The following is a 25,716-nucleotide window of genomic DNA, read 5'->3' as shown; positions in this document are numbered from 1 at the left end:
CTGGGAGTGTGGCACATATGTACCCTCACACCATGCCGAAGTCCCCACCCTGCCTGGGCAGCCCCTCTTCACCTACTTTCTCCTCGCTTTCCTGCAGCCGCAGCAAAGGTGAACCTGATCTCAGTTCAGATGAGTTACTTCATATTTTTAGCAGAATACGTGAGAAAAAAATTATGACGTTGGAAGTTTTAGAGAAGGAAAATGAAGGAGGAAATTATGATACACATTTCCTTTCAGTAGCAGGCAGTGACATAAAGTAACTACTCCTTTACTTGTGACCGTTTCTCTAGGAATACCTTTGCCCTACGTAAGCAGTAAGTGTGGTAAGTTCCCAAAGTGCAGACAGGGGATCCTCCAGAACTGTATGTCTGGAGTCACTCAAGTTACAGAATTAGTTACAATAATAAATGAAGAAATAGTATTTTTAAATCCAGTAACTGTGTTTGCCTGGGTACCTCTTAATGATTATACCAGATTTGCTCTATGGTGCTAATGAGTGCTGGATAAATAATTAACAAGGACTATGAAGTGCTGCAGGCAGAAACTAGAATTATAGGTCAAGAATTTGGCAAATGCTGGACTTCAAAACTGCAGGAAGACTTTTCCCCCATTTGCAAAGTCAAGAGAGCAGTGCTAAGAAAATCACAGGTATTCTATATACTGCACTAAATCAGGGTACAGGTGTGAAAAAGCTCCTAGGTCACATTGTGCCATTTTGAAGAGCAGCAGGCGAAGAAGCAGATGAGCAGAAATAATTATGCCGTGGAAATTTCAGTCTTACGATACCAAATCCCAGCCGTAGGACATGCTGGCCTGTGTTGTGCTCCATTCTTACTTTTCCCTTTGTTTTAATGAAAGGTGCCAGAAAATCCAGTTAGAGTTTCCACAGAGCAGAATGAATGCTCTGGGCTTTCACCCGGAACTTTCTGTCACCACTGCCCATTAGCATGGGGTTAAATAAAAAAAGAGCTGCTGGAATAATATGAAAAAGGAGTGATGACAAGCAAAGTTTATGGCATACGTCAAGCAAAAAGAAGTTAAGGACAGTAAGCATAACTTAGAAGCCACAGCATCAAATCCTGGACAAATATTTATATGCATGTATACAAAACCATGTTTGACATAGCTGGCAACCAGGAAAGATCTTGTTTTTCAAGTTTCTTGGATTTTTGACCTTTGAAACATCACATGGATCCTTTCCAAGTGGCATATCTACCCCATATAGTTCTTTTAGGATAAATTTTGCTACTTACACACTCCTGCATTTGCAGAGCATAGTTCTGTGTCAGCTTTCCTTGGCTGGCTCAAGGGGATGGGAGCCTGCTGGGTATTCCCTTCAGAATGTGTGAGCAGCATAATAATTAGTACTGGCCAGAAAACAAGCACTCGATTTCATAAAAGTTGGTGAGGTTACTGCATTCACTTTTCCTCTGCACTAAAACTAAACCTTGAAAGATGTTTTGCATAAAAAAAGTGCAGCAAAAATTCTCATCAGATTTCTCATCAGAAATCACAGCAAGATCCTTCACTGCTAGTTTATAGCTTTGGTATAGTTCTCACTTACATGCAAACTCTTCTATTGCAGCTGTTGCATTTTGTAAAAATTAAACTTGTATCAAGTAAAAAATAATTTCTTCATAGCATGAGTCATGTTGCATGTATGATTAATTAAACATCTGTCTCCCACTCTGCAGATCAGTGCTTTAAACACTATACCCTGAACATGTTTTTTTTTAAAAAAAATCATCTAGGACATCATTCTATGGTTCTATGATTTTCTGACATGTCTAAATAGAAAGGCATATCAAAAAAAGGTGAAGGTGATACAGAAGAATGAAGCAACCTGTTTCCTCAAACTGTTCTGTAGCTACTCCACAACCTGTGTCCCCATTGCACCTCCTTCCACACCAGCATGTGTTTGTGTGCAGGGGATCTCTCGGCACGTTGCATTGCTCCATGAGAAAACCAATGCACAAACCCCAGCTATGACTTTGATTTGTTAACAAACCCTCCGCTTTGGCTGAAAAAGAAATTGGGAACTGCAAAATGCAAAAAGCAGCACTAGTGACAACAGGAAATTCTTCAGGCAGCAGCAGAGCTTAGGAAGTACCTGTGCAAGTGCCTGGCTCTCCAAGTGAAGGGGAAGGAGCGGATGGCCTGACACTCGAGAGAGCCAGCAAGGGAAACAAGCACAGAAATGGGAGGAACAAGCTTGGTCCAAAGGGGAAGAACTTTTTGGACCCTTTGAGATCTTTGTTTGCAATAAACAAAGAAAAAATCAGTCATTAGTGTCTGTTACCCTGTCTCACACTGAACAGCACAGTCTCCAGCTGGCTACAAGTAAGCTCACACAGCAACAGCCGGAGAAGCAAGAGCTAATCAGAGAGACAAGGGGAAAGGAACTACACTGTGCATGTCTGTGTGGAGAATGGTTAAGGAACAGCTGTTCCCAAACACGCCTTCCCTGGACGTGAGCTTTAAATGCACATCCCATCATAATGTTATTAATCTGTAACGCAGTCAAAACTGTAGTACAGATTGAAACATCTGAGCTGAAGGACACATGTCACGACTTCTGAGAAAGATCAGGGTACATCTATATACTTGTCCGTGTATCTCACCAGATATTTGATCCTACTGAAATAATCTTACTGTCCATAAATCACATCCTAGAAACAAGCAGTTCAAACCTAGTCATTCCAGGGCCATTTCAGCAGAGCACAACACTGATGGAAAAAGCAAGCCACTAATTTAGGGATCTGAAGCTCTGTTGTGGACCCTGAAGAGCTCTCATCCTATGCTGTAAATGTTTGGAGCTAGTTTTCTATGCAGTATTTGTTAGGAGTTTCCTGATCAGAAAGGTTCTTAGAAAAATTAACATATATACAATTAAAAAAGCCTTTCAAAATGTCCCTGAATCCTTACTTAAATAAGAACTTCACAGGAAAATAGCAAACGGGAATAATTATCCATACGAAGACAAACAAACCTTACCTATCCAGGCAATCAGAAAGGTTTGGAAAGCCAATTTACTGATCAGGAAAAATTAGCACTTACTGATAAAAGATTTCTCCTCTATGCTAAAGCACGATATTTGATGAGAGGAAAAGACACTTGGCTTCCTTTATTTCTCCAATTGTCATCTCCCATTTGAATGTAAAGGCATTATTTAGAAGGACAGAATTGAGTGAGACAGAGATTGTATTCTAGGATTCAAGTGAACTGAAGAGTGCACAACCATTTCTGCCTTATCAAATCCCTAATGGAAACCATTTGGAAAAAATAATAATTGATCGTGACACAGCCATGCTGTAACTCTTTACAACAGCTTCTCTTAATCTCCAGTATTTCTTCCAAAAATATTCATCTAAGAAGAAGCATTTGTTAAAATCTTTTTGAAATGGCTGGTGGATGGGTGTCAGAAACCTTGTTGTAAAAGCCTGAACATCAGGACTCTCCATGAAACACTTCTGTATGCTATAGCAACAAGTCATCCAAAGAAGATACAGAAAATTATCCAGAAAGAACAGTTCTTTCCACTATCTAGACAGTATTGTAGAGAAGATGGGGCAATACTTGTTTTCAGGGGTGCACAGTCAAAAGATTTGGGCAATGGTCAAAAAGTGCAGCAAGCAAAATTCTGGCTAAACATTTTTTAAAAATCACTGCGAGGGTGGCTGCCCGGAGAGATTCTGGATTCTCCATCCATGGAGGTTTTTTAAACTCCACTGGAGAGGGCCTTGAGCAGCCTATCAAACCCAGATGTTAGCCATGATTTGAGCAAGTGGTGGGACCAGATAACCTGCAGAGATCCCTTCCAGCCTACATTGTTCAGTGATACTATGAGTTTTCCAAGAATGGCAATTACTAAATGTTTTCTTTCTGGAAGGGACTGTCATACATAGTACTGCCCCCTTTTTTATTTCATAAAGCTAATGTGTAACTGGAAAGACAGCTTTATTTTTATAACATTTTTAGCTGTCCATAGAATATTAGCAGTCAGTCATACTGAGTGCATTTATTTTAAACCTGATGGCCAACACTTTTTATCAAGAACATTTAAAATTCTGATATAGGCAGCAGAAATAATATTCCACAACATGTTGCATTCACAGTCAACCTTTAACTACCTGGAGATTTGCAATTGTACATAATTTATTTCAACTATTGTCTTCAAGGAAAGATTAGCTGGATTTCCATCTGTCTCCAGTTCCCTAAATTCCAATATCTTTGGAGACTTGTCTGATAAAGTTCTTCAGTTTCACTAGTTATTAATTAGAGATCTGTCTGCGTTCTGCAAATAATTATCACAAAATTGCAGCTTCAAAAGGTGATCCAGAGAGCTGCTCCTAACGCTCACGGTGATGGGTGAGGATGTTTGGGCTAAGGCTCTACTGCAACAGCCCTGGAGGGACTCAGACAATGTGGTTGTTCCTCAGGAGTCCTCAATTTGGGTTTTGCCTGCCTTTGTGCCTCTGTGCTCCTCTGGGCTTTTGATGGGCAGATGGGTCCTGTGACAGCTCTGGGAGGAGCCAGGCAGGGTATTTTTTGGTTTCCCCATCCTGCCATTGTCTCTCTGAGCTCCTTGTGGGCATGTAGGTGAGCTTTATCACATAATTTAACTGTCTGGGCAATGCTTCTACATTCCTCCCAGACAGTCCATCCCTGCTTCTGCTCTCCCTCTACACTTCCTACCAACATTCAAACTCCATCAGAAATTCCTGATTTGGCCAAGCTAACCTCCTGCCACAGCTTCCTGCTCATCAGGATAGAACACTCTTGTACTTTGTGGAGATTGTCCTTGAATCAACTGGCTCTCCTGGGCTCTTCTGATGTTCAGTGTCCCCTGGGGTCAGGCCTACCACATCTCTGGAAAAGCCATAGTCATTTGGTCACAAATGTTTCTGCCACACTGAACTGATTAGTTCTGTGTCTGTTTTCCTTCATAAGGGCATTTTCAACATTTCCTAAGCAGTAATTTCTGACCAAGTGTCTGTTCTAACCAAAAAATTCCCCATTCTGCTGATTAACATCTAGAAATGGATCACTGACTCCATAGGTTTTTATGAAACTGCTGTTAGATCAATTAATCCCTAATAAAACAGCAAAGCACCTCTCCTCTACTGCACCAGGTCACTGAAAGAAAATCTAGTCAGTACTGGTGCCCAGCACCAGAGCATTGGACTGGTCTGTCCTTGGAGGTGGGTTTTGCATAGACAAAGACAAACCACAGAAATGGGGCTGGGGCTGAGAGCTGCAGAAGATGGCAAGAGCAACTGGAGGTGTGGAGGGGGGATCTCTCTGAGCAGCCCAAGCAGGTCCACCAGGAACTGTCCCATGGCCCTCTAAGCTTATTTGCAATTGCAGATCTGACAGGTGACAGACAGATGGACCAAACCATCCAGTGACTCACAGAGGAATGAAATAGCTTTGTGCTGGTGGCCTTAAGACATACTCCACCCTGTCCTTCAACAGTGACAAGTACTGTGTTTGAGAAACAGCAGGCAAAAGGGATGGGGAAGGGAGACTGGCGTGAGCCTGTGCAAGTACAGGAAGGTTTTGTCTTGAATGAAGACTTCCCATCTTAGATGTTGCTTTGTCGTGTCCTGCTTTGCTGGCTTTTGGTGGCTCTACAGTGCGAAACAGGTGCATTGGCCCCAGGGTGCAGTCCAGCACTGAGCCCTCCATGCACATGCTTCTTCACATCATTTACACAGAACACAGAAACACTATCATATTTGTTAGATTTTTATCTGTGTTGTTTTTTCTTTCTTTCCTTATACCCTCAGCTTCTCACACAAGTCTTGAGATGAGGAACAGTCACACCACATATAGCCAGGAGTGCATGCAGGGTAATAAAAAGGTCACTGACAAAGCTACAAGGCACAGTGGTGACATTTGGTCCTCCCACACTCTCCTCGTTTGTGAGAATGCATAGGAAAAAACGAGTACATTCCGGTCGAGAGAGCAGAATGCATTACTGAGAGGAGACAGGCATCGTGCTTGTCAGCACGGGCTGATCTAGCACTCTCATTTCCCCACCTAAACCCCTCAGCAGCGCATGAAACAAAATGAATAACTTCCACATGGAAAAAACAAGCTGCTTACAAGTGATGTGGATGAAAGAGCAGGAAAGCCCCAGCAGCCTGTAGTGGGCAAACTGCAAATAATGACTCACAGGTGCCATTTTCCGGGATAATTTTCTGCACTCTGGGCCTGGTAGCTTGAGCCTGTTGCCCTGCATTCAGGTGGGCCTTCTCCTGCCTGTAGCATCCAAGAGTAAGGGGGTTTAACCCCAAAACATGCCATCAGCATGGGGTGATGTGCAGGCATCCACATCTAGCTGCAATAATAACACTGATGGGACGTAGGGTGTCTCCTACCCAAGTGGTAACATGTACAGCAGCAGGTCATGGCAATGGTCCTTCTGCATACCACTCCTCCTCTCAAAGGAAGGGTATACTCATCATGATATCCTTACTTACAGCAAAAATAAGATTAAAGTGGCCATAATCAGAACACCCACTGACAGCAAGGTCACTTTTATGAAGAAAATTGGTATCTGAGCTTGAGAAAGCAGTTTCACACCACTTTCTATCCTGTAATTCTTAAACATAAGGATGCCTAAGATCTAATGTTGTTTCTATTTGTACTGAAAAGTGCTGGGTGCTTAAACACGGGTGTATTACCGAGTTCAGAAGTGTCCATTCGAGACTCAGAGTCAGGTAGCAATTAAGACATTACTGATTTTTCCATGGAATCAGTTCGGGGCACCACCTCACACAGTTTGGTAGCAATGAATCAGCACACACGCATACATGCACACACAGCATTTATACTTTGGAGGACTGGTGTACAACTAAATTATCTACAATTTTTCAGGATCATTAGAAGAAGAGTTCAGGTCTGAAATCTTACAGATTTGAAAAGCTGGAAGTATGTAAAATAAAAACTTGAAAATGCAAATACATGCATCTTTAAACTCAGCAGCAGTGAGTTTAATGTCTACATTAGTGATTGCTTCAGCAGACTACCTAGACACAGGTCAGGTACCAACTAAATCACCATTCAAAGAAGGCAGAAATTTAATAGAATAGGCCAAGGTTATAAGACCAATTCACCAAACCTTCAGCTTTAGTTGCTCAGAAGAAGCAAGGTCCATCGCTACACTTGCCACAGGATTTAAAGAAGGGCAGGGTTGTTGCTGTATGTCAGCAGAGCCCTGAGCTCTATATGCAAACTGCACAGGAAAAGCAGAAAAGGCTTATCAACTTTCAAACAGCTTCTGTATGCAGTGAGGCATAGGATAAAAGCATGCAACATCCCTTCAAAGAATTGAGAAGATGCTGAATATATTTAAAAATAAATAAATAAAAAAGATGATGGAACATTGCAATATCAGATTGGCTGACAAAGGTCTGAAAGCCAATTACTTAGTTAATCAGCTAGATTTTATATTGCACCTGCAGTTAGCAACGTCAGTATGTTGTTATTTACTGCAACACAGCACTTTGCTTCACTGCTCTTGAAGAGTTGTTTGCACCCTTATAAATGAGGAGCTAATTTATCTTGAGCCTGGTTCACAAATGAAAGGAAGCCGATGCAATCACTCGGTTTGCTTGTCCGTTCCGACATCTGTCAGCCTTTTCCCCCCCTCATGTTGAGCTTCTTGTCCACCAGAAGAAGACATGAATGGGTCATTTTTCATGTCCTTTAATGGCCACCAGTGCAAGTTTGGAGTTAGGGTATCATTGTCTGTCTGTCAGTCTCTTTGTCCACCTATAGCTCCAGGGTAGGTGCAGTGGGATCTGCCAAAAGGAAGATAGAGACCCTTACAGGTTAATTAACTGTCCTATATCCTGCAAGCACTCATGCACTTGGCCCAGAGCACAGCTCTCCAGGAAAGCAACCTCATGTTGTTGCAGGCAGAGGAGTTGAAAGAAAGGAGAGCTGAATGGGATGCCCAGAAGCATTTTCCACAGTAGCTGGTGTATGTGGCTGGATGGCATACAGCTCTTCACAGTTGTCACTTTGTACTAGCTGGTTTCCTTTTCCCAGCCCATTTATCATTTTATTTTCAGTGTTCATCTCAAACGTTCTCTAAATGTTATGACAGCATTTACCCTGTGAAGTTGGGAAGTGATGAGAAGACAAGAGTCACTGCTATTCCAACAAAGGCCAGGAAAGACATAATTTCTTTAATTATTATAACAACTTCTGCTCTTTTCAGTTCATATTCTCTCATTCCTAAGTTCTGCTGAGAAGTGACAGCCAGCAATTACAGGTGTCCCCACGACAGTGAGAGATTAGTGGCACTGTGAATACTGTGGTATCATTGTAATACAGTGCATCACGATGAAATGAGTCTTCATGACTCCTAAACTATCTGTGTAGCATTTGAAGCAGCCTTTTTTTTTCTCTATCATGTGGACAAATCCACTGCTAGTATAACTAATCTCACTTCCATTAAAGGCAAGGGCGTTGTTTCCAGTTCTACCAGAGTGCTGGCCACACAGCACATCCGGGCGGGAAATAGAGGCCAGTGAGGAAAGACCAGGACACAGGCAGACCACACAATCATAAAATATTTTCAACAAACTTTTTTACTCATTGAGATAGAACCACTTCCAGAGTTTCATAGAAGCACTGAAAAGATGCATAACATACATCTTCTTACCTATGTTTACAGGTCACTGTTTTTTGAGACGGGTTCAGTCCCACCTGCTGGACACCACCTTTTACCGGCAATTTCTGCTATGAAGAATTTTTTTGTGTCTTCAGCCATATTTTGAGTGCTAGAACTATTGACATTTGATGGATAGTAAAAAAAAAAAAAAAAAAGAAAAGAAAGAAAAAAAAAGAAAAAATAAAAAAAAGATGAATCAAACTTTTGGGCAATCAGACCTTGGGAACGGCTGGGAGGTGTTTTGTTATCCCTTGCTGCCTTAAAAGCAGGATCTGCAGAACTTGCAGGTAGCAGTGGAAACTAGCTGCTTTTCTCTTACAATACTCCTAGCAGTACGTATGCAGGCTGATAAATTATACTTGATAGAGGTCCATTCTTATCGAAGTCCCCTGTCGCAACACATGGTATCAAGGCAGAGGCTGGCAATTATGTGTCTGAAATATTTTAATCTTCTGATCTTTTACACCCACTTTCTAATCACCCTGCCCAAAGATTTAGTGTAAACACCGACAGAAGAGTGGACACACCTTGATAAGACCAGGATTAGTTTAGATTTGTTTTCTTTGAGATTCCCATAGCTCAGAGGGCTCCAGAAGTTGGCTATCAGTTTAGGAGAAATGGTGCTTTTAAAAATTTTCCTTATAGGAGGTAAAAATAATCACCAGCAACCCAGTTCAAGAAGGATGGAGATCCATGAGGCTTCCCTGCAATCTCAGGGGAAATCCTAAATTCATATTTCCTTAGGGTCCTGTTGAGGTTACTGAATTCCTGTGGAAAAAAGTCACTCAGCTTAAGGTTGTGTGCTTGGCAAAACTGGTTAGGAAAGAAGTGAAATTCAGCTCACTCCACAGAGCTAAGGGGATGCGAGACCCTTGTAAAACACACTGCTTTTCACCTTCCTTTGTCCTTTCTCATTTCACTTTCTCTTCTGTGCTCCCCTCCCATCACCCTGTTCACAGAATCACAGAATCACAGAATGGTAGGGGTTGGAAGGGACCTCAGGAGATCATCTAGACCATCCCACCTGCCAAAGCAGGTTCACCTACAGCAAGTTGCACAGGACTTCATGCAGGCAGGTTTTGAACATCTCCAGAGAAGGAAACTCCAAAACCTCTCTGGGCAGCCTGTTCCAGTGTTCTGACACCCTCACAGTAAAGAAGTTTTTCCTTAAGATTGTATGGAACTTTCTGTGTTCCAGTTTTTGCCCATTGTCCCTTGTCCTGTCACTGGGCACCACTAAAAAGAGCCCGGCCCCATCCATTTGGCCCCTGCACTTCAGGTATTTATAGACATTGATAAGGTCCCCTCTCAGTCTTCTCTTCTCCAGGCTGAAGAGTCCCAGCTCTCTCAGCCTCTCCTCGTAAGGCAGATGCTCCAGGCCCCTCATCATCTTTGTGCCCTCTGCTGGACTCTCTCTAGAAGATCCCTGTCCCTCTTGAACTGGGGAGCTGAGAACCGGACACAGTATTCCAGATGTGGCCTCACCAGGGCAGAGTAGAGGGGGAGGAGAACCTCCCTCGACCTGCTGGCCACGCTCTTTTTAATGCACCCCAGGATACTGTTGGCCTTCCTGGCCACAAGGACACACTGCTGGCTCATGTCCAGCCTGCTGTCCACCAGCACACCCACAGTGTTCAGGGAATACTGTTTCATCCCTTCTTCACTAACACACCATTATCATCTTACTTATGCCTCTCGTGGAAATACTCTTGGGCCAGAACATTTCCAAGGAGTGAGTTCATGCTCACAGTCATACTGGGAAAGAACCTACCACCTTCTTTTGCTGGGAGCATGTGCTTTTTACTGGCCTTTCTGCTGCCCCCTCCACTCTGCTTGTCCTATTTATTCACCCTGATCAGGCTGCCAAGGCTTGCTGAAAGGAGACTTGACATTTACTTGTCTGTGACATTCCTCGTGTAGTTGTAGAGCTGTTACAAAATCAGCAGCGAGGATACCTTCCAGAGCCACTGAGCCACCATTTGCTTTATTTATTTATTCTTAATGAATCAATGTCATATCTGAGCAGGAGAAAAAAGTTTTATCTCACCAGGTTACTGAAAAACAGTGTTTTCTAAAAGTTTTAAACTTTTAAATTAACTATTCCACCATTCCACTCTAAAAGCAACTCTTAGACTTACTGAAGATAGGTATCTTCAACACCCAGAGCAGGCAGAGATGGCAGTTTCACTGCATAAACTGCTTAGGGTGACTAGTTGTTTTCTTTAAAACATGGTATCTTATTTAGTGAAACTGAAAAGCAGCAAGTTGAAAACACTTGCTAATATTTAAGGGAAAAATAAACCAGATTCAATAACCCCTCTTGTTTATAATAAAAGATCACAAAATTCAGCTGTGAATACTTTGCATTCATATTCACAGGATGATGAATACAAGGAACAAGTAAAGAACAATCATCTCAGCCTGCTAAGGCAAAACCCACATGCTTATTGAAAGGATTACGGGGGAAAACTTCCTTTATGAGCTAATTCTTACTGAACTGTCGCCTACGGAGCTTCCTGAGGTTTTTGCAGAACCTGCAATGGGGACCACTGAGGGGACTGTTAGCTGTCTTCTGAAGAGATGACACTGTTAGGAAGAGATATCAAGTAGAATATTTCAGTTGGAAGGGACCTACAACAATCACCTAGTCCAACTGCCTGACCACTTCAGGGCTGACAGCCTGATATGCCACACTGAAACTGAAGCTTCAATCCTGAGTAAAACCCTCCCAAAGTTTGCATCATTTCCCAGAAAGCAGGATCAGAAAAATTCAGGTTAGGTGCTTAACACACTGCTTACCAGGGAAGGCTTTGGTCAGAGCACAGCATTTCTCTGGTCTTTCAGAACTTCCTAGTCCTAACGGAGATGTGCTACAGGTGCCCTTTCTCACAGTCAACCTGTTAAAGATAGATGCTTGGTAAGCAATTATCAACATTTTATTAATAATTTATAGTTAACGTTGTTCTGACATTGCATAGCTTCTTTTGCTTAGATTTTGAGATTTGAGTCTTAATTTATGTTGGCTTTTGACTAAAGGAGAATTTTTCTTTTTGCAGAGGACAATAAGAAACTAACTTCCCTCTTCCAGGGAACAATTATTGCTTCCTTCGGTGACTTCACACAGCCTCAAACACCCACAATTTACACACTAGTCTTAGAAATTCATGTGACAACTAATCCCAACCTATCTGCAAGGGAGAGAAATAACACCCCATTGTGTGCTGATGACTTGAATTATATGAACTTATGAACTACTGCAAAGTTCATAATCACCTTCAGTAAAGTCAGATTCAACACCTAGCACTTAAAACCAAATTAATTTACAGAAAACAGACTGGCATTGTTTGAGTTCAGCTTTTACTCACACATTAGCTGGAACATGTCACTACAATGGGACCTTTATTTGAACAAAGGCTCAGGAAGTTTTACGAGTAATTTCCTGAGATGCACTTTTGCGAGTTATTGCTGATAACTTTGCAAAGTTTAACTCAGGATGGTCATGGTAAAGCGAGAAGCAGAAGGCAAACAGCGGTGAGGCTCTGATCTTCCTGTGTCGAGCCCTGAAAGCCGCTGTTTGTCTTTAAAAAGGGATGAATAGTCCCAAGCCGGCTGAGAACGGGATGGTGGGCAGCAGCCTCCTGTTCTGGTGGAAGCTCTGGATCAGCCGCTGCATCCCCTGGTCTTATTAAGATCTTGGTCTTATCAAAGCTGACACAGGGGGTCAGGCTGGCCTCCCGGCCAGTGCTGGGGCTGAGCCCAGGGCGGCGGGGGGAGGCGCCCAGCCGGACGCTGGAAAGCTGTTTTCCCTTTGCGCTGGGAGAGCAGTTGCCGCTGCTCTTCAGGCAGCGCTGGCAGGATGCCGTTCCAGCAGGGCTCTGCCCGGACGCGGCAGCGAACCGTCCTTCTGGTGGGGATGGTGGTCCTGCTGGCCGTCCTCGTCATCGCCGTCGTGCTGGCCTCTGTCCTGACTCCGAGGAAGCAAGAGGTTGGTTCCAAAATGCTGAAGTGGAAGGACAGAGGGACCACTAAGAATCTGCAAGAAGTCATCCTGGGAAGATGCTACAGCTACGTCATGGCGCGGTACCCTGAGCTGGGGTGAGTAGGGGTCCTGGTCCTGCAGCAGGTGTGTAAGGAGAACAGAAAAGAGCTGGATCTCACCTCCCCCGGCCACAACCACTGGGTTTGTGGCAGAGAGAAAACAGGGCAGTAAGACCCCTGTTCTGTGACAAAGTGTACAAACTCAGGCTGTAACTGCCGGTGCCCAGCTGGTGGGTTTTTTAAGGAAACAGCCTGCAGAACCAGCATAAATAATACTAATCCTAGGTCAAAACTCAATCATAAATACATTTTGCAACTTCCTTAAAGCCAGCTAAAATAAAAGCTAACAGGTTTGAGTACGTGGAGGTGAAGGCAATTTGCTGTAAAGCTGAGCTGCTAAAAGTCCTGTAACGTGTGACACTGAACTGACATAACCAAAACTACACGGGAAGGAAGAAAAGGAGGAGGTTTGGCACAGATTTAAAGGATGGACAAAGACGTTAGAAAAACATTGAGAAATATCTTGGGGTTATCCAAACCAGATGTTTTTAGCATGTGGGTAAGACTTTGCAATAAGTGTAGACAGATTGCACAGAGGGATGCAGATGGCTTGCAGTGCCAGCATGGACCCTCCAGGCACAGCCTTCGCCCACGGGTGGTCTCTGCTCAACCCATCACAGCAAACACCCCAAGTAGCCCACCGCTCCTCTACTGCAGAAGAGGATTCCCTGGGCCCAGGTCTGCAATACCATGTTTAGGCTGAGAGCTGATTTTCTGATCCCTGACCCTGCAAGGGAAAGCGGAGTATGATACAAGTAGTGCCCCGGGTCCTCCTGCAGCTACTGGGGACACCCAGCTCCTCAGGACAGGATCCAGAGCAGCCAGGGTCTCAGCTGGGACCTACCCATCACTGGGCGATGTGACACCAGCCACCTGATTTTGTGTCCTCAGTAAGCCTCTGTCAGACATTTCCACCACCCCAGGCTGACAGAACCAATCTGGTCTTTGTCTTAAAAAAGGCAATTGCTGCCTCTCTTTTTCATGACATTTTGCTGATGAAAACAAAGCCGCACGTATTTCGCTCACGTTTGGACTTCTTTTGGCCTCAGATGTCTGGTGCTGTGTGCAAAAACTGATTTGCAGCATTAGAAGGGAAATGGGCACAAGGAAAATCATGGCCTGAGTTTGCAGAGACTTATGTTCGCACTTTACATTAAACAGGGTTTCTCTTACAAATAAAATTTAAAAGCTCCTGAAGCATTTGCAAAATCACGTACATGTTTCTAAAAGCACACATTAATTTATTAAAGAAGTATACGGTCATATTTAAATCAGAAATTATTTTGAAGCCTAATATCCTTTATTACTTATGCTTGTTTTTTTCACATTGGGGTGCTGAAGATGTAAAAACCACTTCTGTGTGAAAATGTGTCGAGCCAATTTCACCTATGTTTTAATTCACAACACAGTATAAATCTGACCTGGGAATATTTGTTTAAGCAATTCTTTCAAGGACACTTTTTAAAAAAATCAGACACCCGTGATTATAAGTGTTCTAAAAAGGTTGCTTTTACATGGCATGACATTTTGTGCTATTTGTAACCCAACTGTTGAATAGCTTCATGGCTGTGAGCTCATTTTCAGATGAAATCTGTATAGTAGGACCCTTTTTTGTTTTATTTTATATAAGAGATAAATTTATTTGAGATAGAGAGCACTGAAAAAGGAAAAATTATGCTCATTTACCTATAGCTCAAATGATCAGGAGGTTCCAAACAGAGAATTAAACGTGGTGCTTTCTGGGAATCCAGCCTGAGGTTCTCCATTTCTGATCCTGCTGAGCTCAGTTTTTGTGAAACCAACCTCTTCTGTCGCTGGCACTTTCTGATAACAAAGCAGGTGCCTTTAGGACACATCAGAGAGCTCCATATCTTTTATCCTGCACTCTTTCATCATTAATGTAGGCCTTGGATCTTGCAACACGTGAGATCTTTGGTGCACTTAATCAAAGAAAAGTAGTAGGAACAGGGAACTGCAGAAACTCAGGCAGGCTTATGAGCTGAGCAAGCTGTGTCCTATACTCAGTTAGGACTTTTGTTGCCACTACTCCCACCATGGGAATCTTGCTGCTTTGGTTAAAAATCTTCTAATTTCTACATAAATTTGTCCATAGTCTATTCTTGTCCTTTAATCTTACATCAAAGTGTGCATTTGCTTAAAAAGCTCTGCTGTTAGTAAACTCATGGACATTTCCTCAGATTGTTATCAGAGCCACTAAGTTTCATCTTTGACAGTATTTTTTTTTTTTTTTTTAATAGCAATCTATTCTACTGCAGTAGTTAGCGTGACTATTTACTACATTTTAGAGTGCCATATTTCATATTGGAATAACTGTCTGGTTTTGGAAAAAAGGGGTATTTTTGACACATGAATATGGACTTTATAATGTTTCTAGATATCACAAATGGATTTAACAGGGGCGAAAAGTTCACAGCCCCCATTTAGCTCTGTTTTTGCAGCTGCATGCTGTAAATCACATAAGAAGGCCACAGACATGCTAATGTACACCTTCACCATCACAGCTGCTTTAATCCTACAGGATACCTCCTTGTGCTCTCCCTCATCTTACTGGAGCCCCCGGCACCGTACACAGTCACCGCGTTCTGGTCATGCTCACATCTTTTCTGATACAAACTGTGGGCTGAACCCCAGGCCAGTGAGGCCACTAGAAAGACTGCTGTTGTCTGCAGTCAAGTTTTGTAAGCACCTCATGCAATCAGATTTTATCCTGTTTATTTGCTAATTCTCCAAAATACATCAAAACCTGTATTGAACTTGCTTGCTAAAGAACAGTATATAGCACCTGCTGGTAATAATTTTGTTTAACTGCCTGCATGCAATACAATCCTCAGTTTTATTTCTCCTGATGGCTGGATGGCTGTTATTATTTGTACACATACAGTTTCCTTAGTCTTCCTGCTTAGAACTGTCCTCATGCCAAAATTGAGGAGAAACAAACAGGGAATACTAAATGCTTCAAATAATGTATTCTCGATATTAGCCCCATTTTTTCCTAAAATTTTTTAGGAAAAAATGAGGATGGTATAGCAGTAGGCTTTAGGGGTTTCATTCCCTGCACACACAGCTGCACATCTGGATACACACATTAGAGTAGTGTTTCTTTTTGGCTTCTCTGGAAAATACTGGCTGCTACCAGAAGACAGCTAAAGCAACAGTTTGTCATAACTCAGTAGTCTTGGGGGTTTTTTTGGTAGGTCTTTTTTTTTCAACATTAACAAAAGCTGCAAGTTCTGCTTTCCCTAGTCTTGCAAAAATCCCACACTCATCAACCATGGCCACTGGTATGTATTGCCTGAATGAAGGCTGAAGGCACTTTGGTCTGGAGGAAGGATTTGGCCTCAGGTTACTTTGTCTTCTCTTTCCCAGTGATACAGACTCCTTCCTGTGGCTAACGAAACACTCGCAGGTCTCATACTCCAGTGCTCATGCTAAGCAGATTTAAGTTTGCAAGAATCTACCCCTGGTGTAATGAGAGGAGGGGTCAATGGGGTGCACAGAGCTGGAGGGTCAGCAGCACCAGGCTTGTGCAGGACCAGGTCAGTGCCAGGTCGGTCAGAAGGTCAGTGGTGGTCAAGACCAGTTGTGGTGAACCACTAACCTACCCATCGCTTGGAGGATGTCGTTTATGATGGTTTTGCACCTTGATGCCTGCTAGAGGAGAACAGGTAGTAAGAGGTGTAGCATGAAACTTGTTATATGAAGTTAACTGGTTTAATTGTCCTCTTCACTGTGTTTGAATTGGCAGGCTGGAGTCAGATATGATTGTCAATTTGTGACGTGGGGAAAGAGAAGGGAAGACACATTATCTAAAAAGAGGTCATAGTCACTGATCCCCAAAACACACATAGTGCTGCTTTTTCAGTCTAGAAATAAACTCATCTTACATTTCTAGCTCAAAAGGTTTTTAATTCCCAGATAATGACTATTCCCCCCTGAGATCTGCAGTCACTTCTCGGTCTCTGACTTGCTCAAGCTAAGCCAAACTTGCAAGTACCTAGTATTTAAAAAAGGCTGAAGTCAAGCCAGCTTATTTTTCTGTCTAACCTCTGTCAACAAGAGAGCATCAAGAACATAGACAGGGAGCCACTCCAGTAATGCATGTGAGTCTCAGGCTCAGCGGTCCTACTGTGTCTGACTGAGCAGTGCAAAAACCTGGTGACAAAGATACAAAGTATGAAACTTCAGTACATATTTCATGCAGTGTTGTGGGGACATGCAACATAGATTTCCCACTTTAATGCAATTGGACCAACACATGTTGTTTTTACAGTTAGTGGCAAATTCCAGTTGTAAAAAATTCAAACAGTCTAGAGTTCCCTTAAATTTAGTAAAAGTTGGTGCACATTCAGGAGAGCTTTGTCTCGTGACTGCATGATCATGAATGCATTTTGTCTTTCCATTCCTTTGCAGCCTGTGGAGATGGAGATACATTTTGTTAAAAATAACATATGGAACATGATTTTGTGTGAGCTACTATTGCACTTGCCTCATAATTTCTTCCAGAAAGAAATCTGGGATTTGTTGTATGCTTACTTTTGCATTTTGCCTTCACGCTTTGCTAGGCATTTTAAATTTAATTTCCTTGTATTTGTTCACTGATTGTTAACACTTTCACATCAAATATGGCACTAAACAACAGCCATGATTTGATTCGGTGTTACAAAAATCTTAGCTTTATTTTATAGAACCATGACATTATGCTCAAATTTACCCGAGATTTGGGGTTTCATGAAGAAAATATGCCTTACATAAGAGAAATATGCCTTTACTGAGTCACAGCCTTACGGAGAGTGTGGTGTTACTACTTAATTGTACTGCAACAGTACCCCTATGAGTGCACTGCAGCCTTCTAAAGCTTCTCAATTTAATATACATCAAATTGCAAAGGATTTTGCTTTTTTATTTCTAAAAATACATATTCGAAAAAATAAAACTTTGAATTGTTACAATTGCTACACCATCTCATGGACAATAGTTGGAGCATGTCTAGTGAAGGGCCACGAAGATCGTTAAGGGATTGGAGTGTCTGACACACAGGGAGAGGCTGCGTGAGCTGGGACTGTCCAGCTTGGAGAAGAGAAGGCTCGGGAGGATCTTATCAATTTGTATAAATGGGAATGGTTCAAAGCTGCACCAGGGAAGGTTTAGACTGGATATTATGAAGCATTTCTTTACAGAGAGGGTGGTCAAAAACTGGAACAGGCTTCCTAGAGAGGTGGTTGATGCCCCAAGCCTGTCAGTGTTTAAGAGGCATTTGGACAATGACCTTAATAATATGCTCAGCCCTGAAGTGGTCAGGCAGTTTGACTACATGATCGTTGCTGGCCCCTTCCAACTATTCTATTCTATTCTATTCTATTCTATTCTATTCTATTCTATTCTATTCTATTCTATTCTATTCTATTCTATTCTACTCTATTCTATTCTATTCTACTCATACCTGATGGAGAGAGTAATGAAGGGGGAGCCAGGCTTCTGTCAGTAGTATTCAGTTTCCTGAAAAGAGGCAATGGGCACTTATTAAAATCTAGGAAATTCCATTTAAACATAAGGAAAAAAAAAAAAAAAAGCCTTTTTTGCTGTGGGGGTGATCAGAGTGGAAGAGGTTGCCTGGAGAGTGTGGAGGCTCCATCCTTGGAGATGTCTGAGCCTTACTCAGATGTACACTTCCATTGAAATATGCTCTACTGAACTTTAACAGGGAACTGGAATATAACATTTAGTAGGCTCAAATGGGTAGTTGTTAGCACTTTAGGATGTAGAGGTAGGGCTACTGGTTCTATATTTGATCCTTCAAATAAGTCCTCATGCTGTTTAAAGCAAGTTTCCATAACTAATCTGGGCTATAAGATGCAGTTCCATTTGGGTTTTATTGTCATCTCTTTCTAGAGGCAGTTCATCACAAAGAAATAATTTTCTCTTTATGAAGAGACAAGTTCATACGGCAGTGGGTAGCTATCAATTATTTGTTCTTGAGGTAATTCATTGCCAACATATTTGCTTCTGCTCTTATGGAGTATAGAGATCAATGCTAGATTATGGAAGGCCATCCAGTTCTGTCCAAAGCTCATACTTGCTTCTGCAAAGAAAGTTTATCCTCCCAGGCTGTAAGTCCACTGACAACAGCAACCCAAAGTCTGAGAGTGTCCTGCAAATTTAAGGGGGAGATGTCAAAAGATGCATTGTCTTTGCTCCATGTTCAACATCACTGCACTTCTGAGGTACAGAAATGCTGTTGAGATCTGAATTTGTCTTTTGCTTTGGCCATATGTCAACTCATCTGTCTGTTGTTTATATTGAGTTATAATCATATACAAAATGTTATTAAATGACTATGTGTTTCTCATACACTCAAATATTACATTTATTTAACAGTGGTTAGATATTTAATGGTTCTTACTGTGAGATCTTGTAGGATTTCAAATAATTTTTCATATTTGGGTTAGCCTACGCATACTGCATAACCATTACCCACCACCATATATTAATATCTTCTTGCAGCACAAGTCTCCTTTGGTTTTAATGCCAGATACCAGAGATAATATAATTCTCTCTGTACTGGCAGCCTACACATTAATCAGAAGTATTTGTTGATGAAATACTGTTCAACTTAGTTTTCTTCTGTAACTATGCAGCTCTTTTAGTCATGCACAGTCAGTTAGCTGCCTGTTCTTTGCCTTCTCTCTTGTTTATTGATTTTATAGAACTGGCTATACAGAGCAATAACTGGTGGCTGTCTAAATTATAGCACCACCCTAGAACTGAAATTATTAAATGTCTGGATGAGCCAATCTAAGAGACTGTTGTTGTTGCTGAGGAGGGAATTCTGTTCCCTCCCACCTCTCCCTACTTCAGTTCGCATCTAACATCTGTAGAGATGTCCATGAAAACGGCCATGCTCGGAGGTGACTTGCTGATGATACTGCTCAGCTGTCATTGCTAAGGTATGGTGAAAACTCGAGAATTGTTTAACACTCCAGAGCACCATGGGGAAATATCACTTTGCTTATGTATAGGGTTAGGAGGAATAGATCTTCTTTCCTGCTAGGAACCAAGGAAAATCTCTCTCAAGTGTCCAAGGGTAAAAACAGATATAGTCTATCTTCCCAGGAGATGACACCAAAATAAGGTGTCAAGGAGCTTACCCACAGTCGTACTAAATCTCCTATCTGCTCTCTTGTCCTTGTCCTGCTGACACCTGCCACCCTTGAAGCAGGGACTTCTGACTTACTGCATTCTTGCCACATCCCAGCAGCTTCAGTTCTATAATGTATTGCAGATTCATGTTATAAAAAATAATCTGCAGCTGCACTAAGCCGTTAAGTGTTTCCCTGCTAAAACATACTTTTACTTAGTTCATTCTTATAGAATTGTTTTTCCAAGTTTAATATTAAAAATAAAACAATACTTAAAACACACTTTCTAATCTAAGGGTCAGATGCCAGCTTTAATTTTTTTTCTTTCTATCTGTTGAAGATGTGGCCCTCACTTGGAAGTTTAAACTGTAGAGCAACTATGGCCCTCTTTCAAAATGCAGTCCAGGTGAGACTGCTGCCCTTCTAGAGGCTGCGTCCCATTTATAGAGTATCATTGAAAACACCATCTGCTTAAGCAGCTTGTTTTTTCACCTGGGAAAGCTGAAACCCAGCCATCACAAAAATCTGCTTATGTAGATGAACTGTTCACTGGTTTATAGGTGCCACCTCTTGGCTCAGCCCTTCCCAGAAGGATGATAAGGCTTAGTGTTGTCCTGGAGCACCAATTCCTGACTCACATAAAATACTCCAGGAGCTGTAAACCAAAGCCACAAGTATAGCTGCCCTTACAACTGTCTCATTCCTGTCAAAGGTGAAGGACTGGTGTAATGAGGCGCTATCATGTTCCAGGTCATTCCTCATACATGAACATACACAGCTCTGAGGTGCACCCAGAGGAAATCTCAGCTTGTAGTTCTTTTTCCAGACCTCCAGACTTCTCATCTCTACCATGGGGAATTTAATTGCTCTGCCTACAGGCAACACTTCCAGAAGTCATCTTTCTCTGAGGCAGAGTTTTGAATCTCTGTCTCTGTCCCCAGTCAGTTCCTCTGGAGCTTTCTTTACTGGGTTTTGAGCTATTTCATTAACGGAGAGCAATCCTTACAAAATCAATCTGACAAAAAAATCAAGTATGTTGTTTTCATATTGAAGAAAAGTCAGTTACCATAAATGTTACAGTGGCAGACACTTTGCAGTAGTTAAACTAAGTGGACAGTGAGAGGCTAGTGCTCATTGAAGACACTGAGACCGACAGCCCTTACATTATTTTTTCCTTTATCCTTTCCCTTGGTAACTTTTCTTCTCTCTATTGTCCTAATGGTATAAGCAGCAGACATTAGTCTTCTCAAATCCTCAGTGATGACAGCATATTGACTGACCTCTCTTAATTCCCATTTATCTGATTTTTAGCACAAAGATACCTGATGGGAGACTTGAGGTGCTAGAATAGTAAGAACAAAGTGGATCTGCTACATGCACGTACCCATTTTCTGACTCAGTGGTCTGCAGACGGGTTGGGCCATCACCCAGCATGAAGAACTGCATGCCTTTGGGGTTGCAGCCTCAGCTGCTGCTCCTGAGAAGTCCCTTCTCCCGCGTGATGGCAGTGTTCTCCTTGGGTTCATCTGCACTGCTCGAGTTGACTGCAGAGAAGTCCAACTACAGCTGCCTGCACTGAGCTTGGCAGCGGCTCCAAAAAAGGTACTCCAAAGCAGCAGTGAGACACAGCAAGGCTGGAGGAAAGGAAGGGGCAGCAGAAGGAAAAGCAGACATATTTAGGGTGAAAAGGTAGCAAAAGGATTCAGCATTACCGAGGGCTTCCCTTCAGCACAGGCATAAAGATTATTGTTCATTGCATAATTATTTTACAAAGTAAAGTCATGGCTACTCGTAAGCTCACATGAAAAAACAAATGCAATATGGATGTATAAATTGCACTGCTGTATACAGCCATCACAGTTTACCTAAAGGAGGCAGATAAAGTGACACACAGGCAAAGGCAGGTCTGTTAGATGCAGAAACATTGCTACACCATTTAGACCTTTGATAGGCATTCTCCCTCTGAAACCTCTGCTCTTTTACAGGTGAAGACGATGCCTTAGACTCCCAGCAGAGTGTGAATTAGTCATACACTCTTTAAGGAGCTTTGTAGTAACCGCAAACATCTCACTGACTTTTTAGAGAGCCAGATTTCTGAGTGCTTAGGTGCGTACCTGCATTACTAGTTTGGCTAATGGTGGTAGCCAATGAGAAGGAATTTTTTTTTACAAATGACAACTGCTGGTGAGGTTTGATTCCTGCAAAAGCCAGTTACACAAAGGGCACTGAGGACTGTTACCAACTCCAACTTCAGAGCCCCACCACAGAGGCCACAATTATAATCTCATTGTGGCCTGGAGACATTTTTATGTCCTAGAGGACTCAGGACCTTGGAAAAGCTGTTATTGACTGCAGGGAGACCGTGTCTCACCAGGGAAGTGTCTGTCTGGTAGAGTGATTTGGACAATATGGGCAGAGTTGACCGAGTTCTCCAGAACAAGGTGTTTTTAGTGTCTGACATCAGTCCAGAGCTGAGCTGAAAACAAGACATTGTCCATGGTGTAACTGAAATCATCAGGGATGAAACTCATCCTTTATATTATACCAATTAAATAAATTTCAACTGGGGATGAATTTACTCTGTTATGTGCAGTTAAAGAAAAAAATAAAATTACAAAGTAAAGAAGAAAAAAAAAAGATCTATATTAACAGTGATTTCCCGGGTAGCTCAATGCCATCCCATTCCTTTAAGTGAAAGGATATTCTTTCAAGGTTAGCCAGACCAAGGTACTGATATGCAAGAGAGAATGATGCAGAAGCTGTCCATTTTTCTAATATGCACATTAAAGTTTGGCTGCTACGACAGCTGCTAATGGAAATATTCTTGGCCCCAGCTTCTGTTTGATAGATTAATGTGATATTCATAAAAAAGGTAAATTGATAGAAATACTAAAATTCATTGGAAAATACAACCTCTACCTAAATGTAAGGACAAAGACAGGATATGCTTTGCAGTGTATATAACATTCAGATTTAATAAGGAAATGTAGTTTTAATGGTTATTTGTATCCCAGCCCTTATTCAATGCTAAACTGGATGCAGGATACAGTCTCTGCCTCCAGGTCATAAGGCAAGTTCGGCAGCCCTTGCTATCCAGAGAGAGGGTGGCAGGTTCAGTTCCTGAGTTTTCAGCAGGTTTTATGGTGTTCCTTCAAGTCTGCTAGTTATTATTTCACATTTACCAGCATTTCCCAAACTTGATTCATAAAAAAAAAGTTTGAAAAAATTGAACATAAAATTAGAGTGTATTTCTTTTACGTGTCACTGAATTTGGATTATTTCAGATTCTGTAGTAGAAAAAAAGGCCTTAAATATTTCAGCATAACGTTAGCCTCAAAGGAAGAAATCCATTATGCTTAAAGAGATTATATTTGCGGATACGATGCAGAATTAGTATGCAACCCAAAATATACAAACAAATACCAGAGAAGGAGACCACACAAGCCCTGCAGCAGTGTGGTACCAAAGTGTATCCACTGTGAACTCCTGTGTCTGAATTAGACAAATTTAGTTCACTGGTAGACTAGTGATGTCTCTCTCACCCTCCTTTTCTTCTGTAAACCACAAAGAAGGTGAAATGAGCCCATTCTGTGACTGAGAACTTCCCAGTCAGAAGCTGGGAGCAGCTCTAGGAGGACACTGTGTTTCTCAGGCATTTTTTGGCAAGGCAGATGTGCTTGTTTCAACCTGAAACTGTTTTTGCTGGCATTTTTATCATACCAAGTGCTAGCAAACTTCTCATATTGTTTTCAGGAGGCCCGGAGCTATAGCGGGTCTCCGCCCTTACCTCTGCTCGGTGCGAGTTAAACGCTGCACACCAGACAAATATTTTCTTTCTGTGTTCGAAAAAGGGACAGGAGAAACTTTATTAATAGTGTCTGCCTCAACAGTGAGGCTGTAAAGAGTGGCATATCTCCCTGGAGCTGGGATTAACAAATCCTAAAGTTTCCTCATGGTTTACTCTTTGAAAAATACTTTGTCTTCTGAGACCAAGCTTAAAAACTTTGAAATATGAAAGGAAGAATGAGCAGGTAACCAGCTGTCACCTGTGGCTGTTAACACTGTTATATATAACAGATTTCAGGAGTAACTTAAAAATCGAGTCCTGCCAGGAGGACAAATCATTTGACAGATTAAAAACTGTGAGCCATATAAATTTCTTTGAGATGTACCCATGCTTACAGCCAAGCCCTACAAATTCTCTTTACGATCCCATTGACTGTGCAAAGCAAAGGGGACAGCTGCCTATTCTGTAATGTCACCCCTTAATCAACAGGAGCCCTCTCATTTGGCTGATTCAGTGTGGTCATGTTGTAATCTTATGTTGCAGGGAGAGGTATTTGCAACTTCCTATCCCCTAAATGATGTACCAAAGTTTGGAGGATGGTCTCTGTGGGTTACTTTCACAGTTTGCAGCCGGAGACAAGCTCCTTCAGGAGAAAATTTAATACATCCAAGTCAAATTCTGCTTAGTAAAACATGTGAATATTCCCTGACATGACAGTATAACAGCAAAGCAATGACTGTGCCCTAGAGCACCTGCAGTTTGGCTTCTTATTTATACAGTGACTGAAAGTGCATTTAGTTCTCCTGGATAAAAGACAACAGCCCAGTTAAAAATCATCATCGCTATTAGTATTTACTGATCTGGAGGTAATTTTGGTTCATATGAACAAGAAGTGTGGTCCCTAACACAGCTGGGGCTGCTCCTGTAAGAGGCTGGTGTGGTGGGAAACAAAATTTGACATATGGCCAGAACTGGCCCAGTTGGCCATATCACTGGAGACCCTCCAGAGTGACCTGCGTTGCCCCTGCCCCCAGGCTCTGTCTGCATTTCAGACTGTGCTGTACCATGGTAATACACAAGCTCATTTTAAATCAGCAAGGTCAGGCCGTGGGATATGTGCAGCCCAGATGGAGCTCTGCAGCATAATGCACTTGGCTGCCCCAGGAATGAGAGATGAGGACACATCTGGCATAGACCCTTCACAGAGGAGGACTGGAAGAAGATGGGGCATGGTAACCTGCTGGCATAACCACCTGAGTGGTATGACCTCTCAGTAACCAATGCCATTTATAATATGACACTAGATTTGTTACTACATGAATAAAGGCAGAAGGGAAGGCAGGACAGGAACAACTTGTAGTGGGTTGCCTGGTCCTTCCCAGTATGATACTGGCCCAAGCCCCTGTAAGTGCACCTTACAGAGGCATTCCCTATGGTATCTAGTGCTGGCAGATGCCTTTCAGTTTGCCTCTCTGATGCTCAAATAAGCACTCAGTAGAAGCTGTGATCAAGTTCATTAGTAGGACTGAGAACACACAACTGTAGTGAACTGTAATCTGCAATTTTTTTTTTAATTTTCAATGAATTACTGCCATTTTTTTTTTTTTTAATGTCATTTAGGTTCCTGCTCCAGCAGGGCGATTGGACTAGATGATCTTTTGACATCCCTTCCAATCCCTAACATTCTGTGATTCTGTGATTTTTCCTAATCCTTTTAGGACTATTTTTAAGACTAATCAAATGACACATCCTACATGTTACCCAAGTACCAACTGGGATTGGACTAGATGATCTTTTGAGGTCCCTTCCAATCCCTAATATTCTGTGATTCTGTAACTGGTAACAAAGCCTGCAGCTGTGTGTCTGTCATGTACTGACTGATCAGTGCTATAGTGCTCTGAAGGCATTAGCTTCTTCACACAGAAAGTCCATCCTTCAAATGGCTTTTAGTGGGAGCACACTGGGAAATTACTGCAAACAGTGAGGAA

The 25,716-nt window shown here is 42.1% G+C and overlaps 1 protein-coding gene across 1 annotated transcript in view; it reads left to right on the top strand.

Annotated features, from left to right (window-relative positions):
- Positions 1-12,542: 12,542 nt before the first annotated feature.
- The window catches only part of LOC104523532 (ADP-ribosyl cyclase/cyclic ADP-ribose hydrolase 1), a 22,748-nt gene continuing 9,574 nt past the window's right edge, over positions 12,543-25,716 (top strand). The window contains exon 1 of the mRNA XM_010166147.2: positions 12,543-12,781. Within this exon, the coding sequence (XP_010164449.1) occupies positions 12,543-12,781 (239 nt within the window). The remainder of the gene's footprint in view (positions 12,782-25,716) is intronic.

Source organism: Antrostomus carolinensis, unplaced genomic scaffold (assembly GCF_000700745.2).
Source record: "Antrostomus carolinensis isolate BGI_N321 unplaced genomic scaffold, ASM70074v2 scaffold21104, whole genome shotgun sequence".
NCBI classification, from domain to species: domain Eukaryota; kingdom Metazoa; phylum Chordata; class Aves; order Caprimulgiformes; family Caprimulgidae; genus Antrostomus; species Antrostomus carolinensis.
This window is presented reverse-complemented; position numbering and strand designations above follow the sequence as displayed.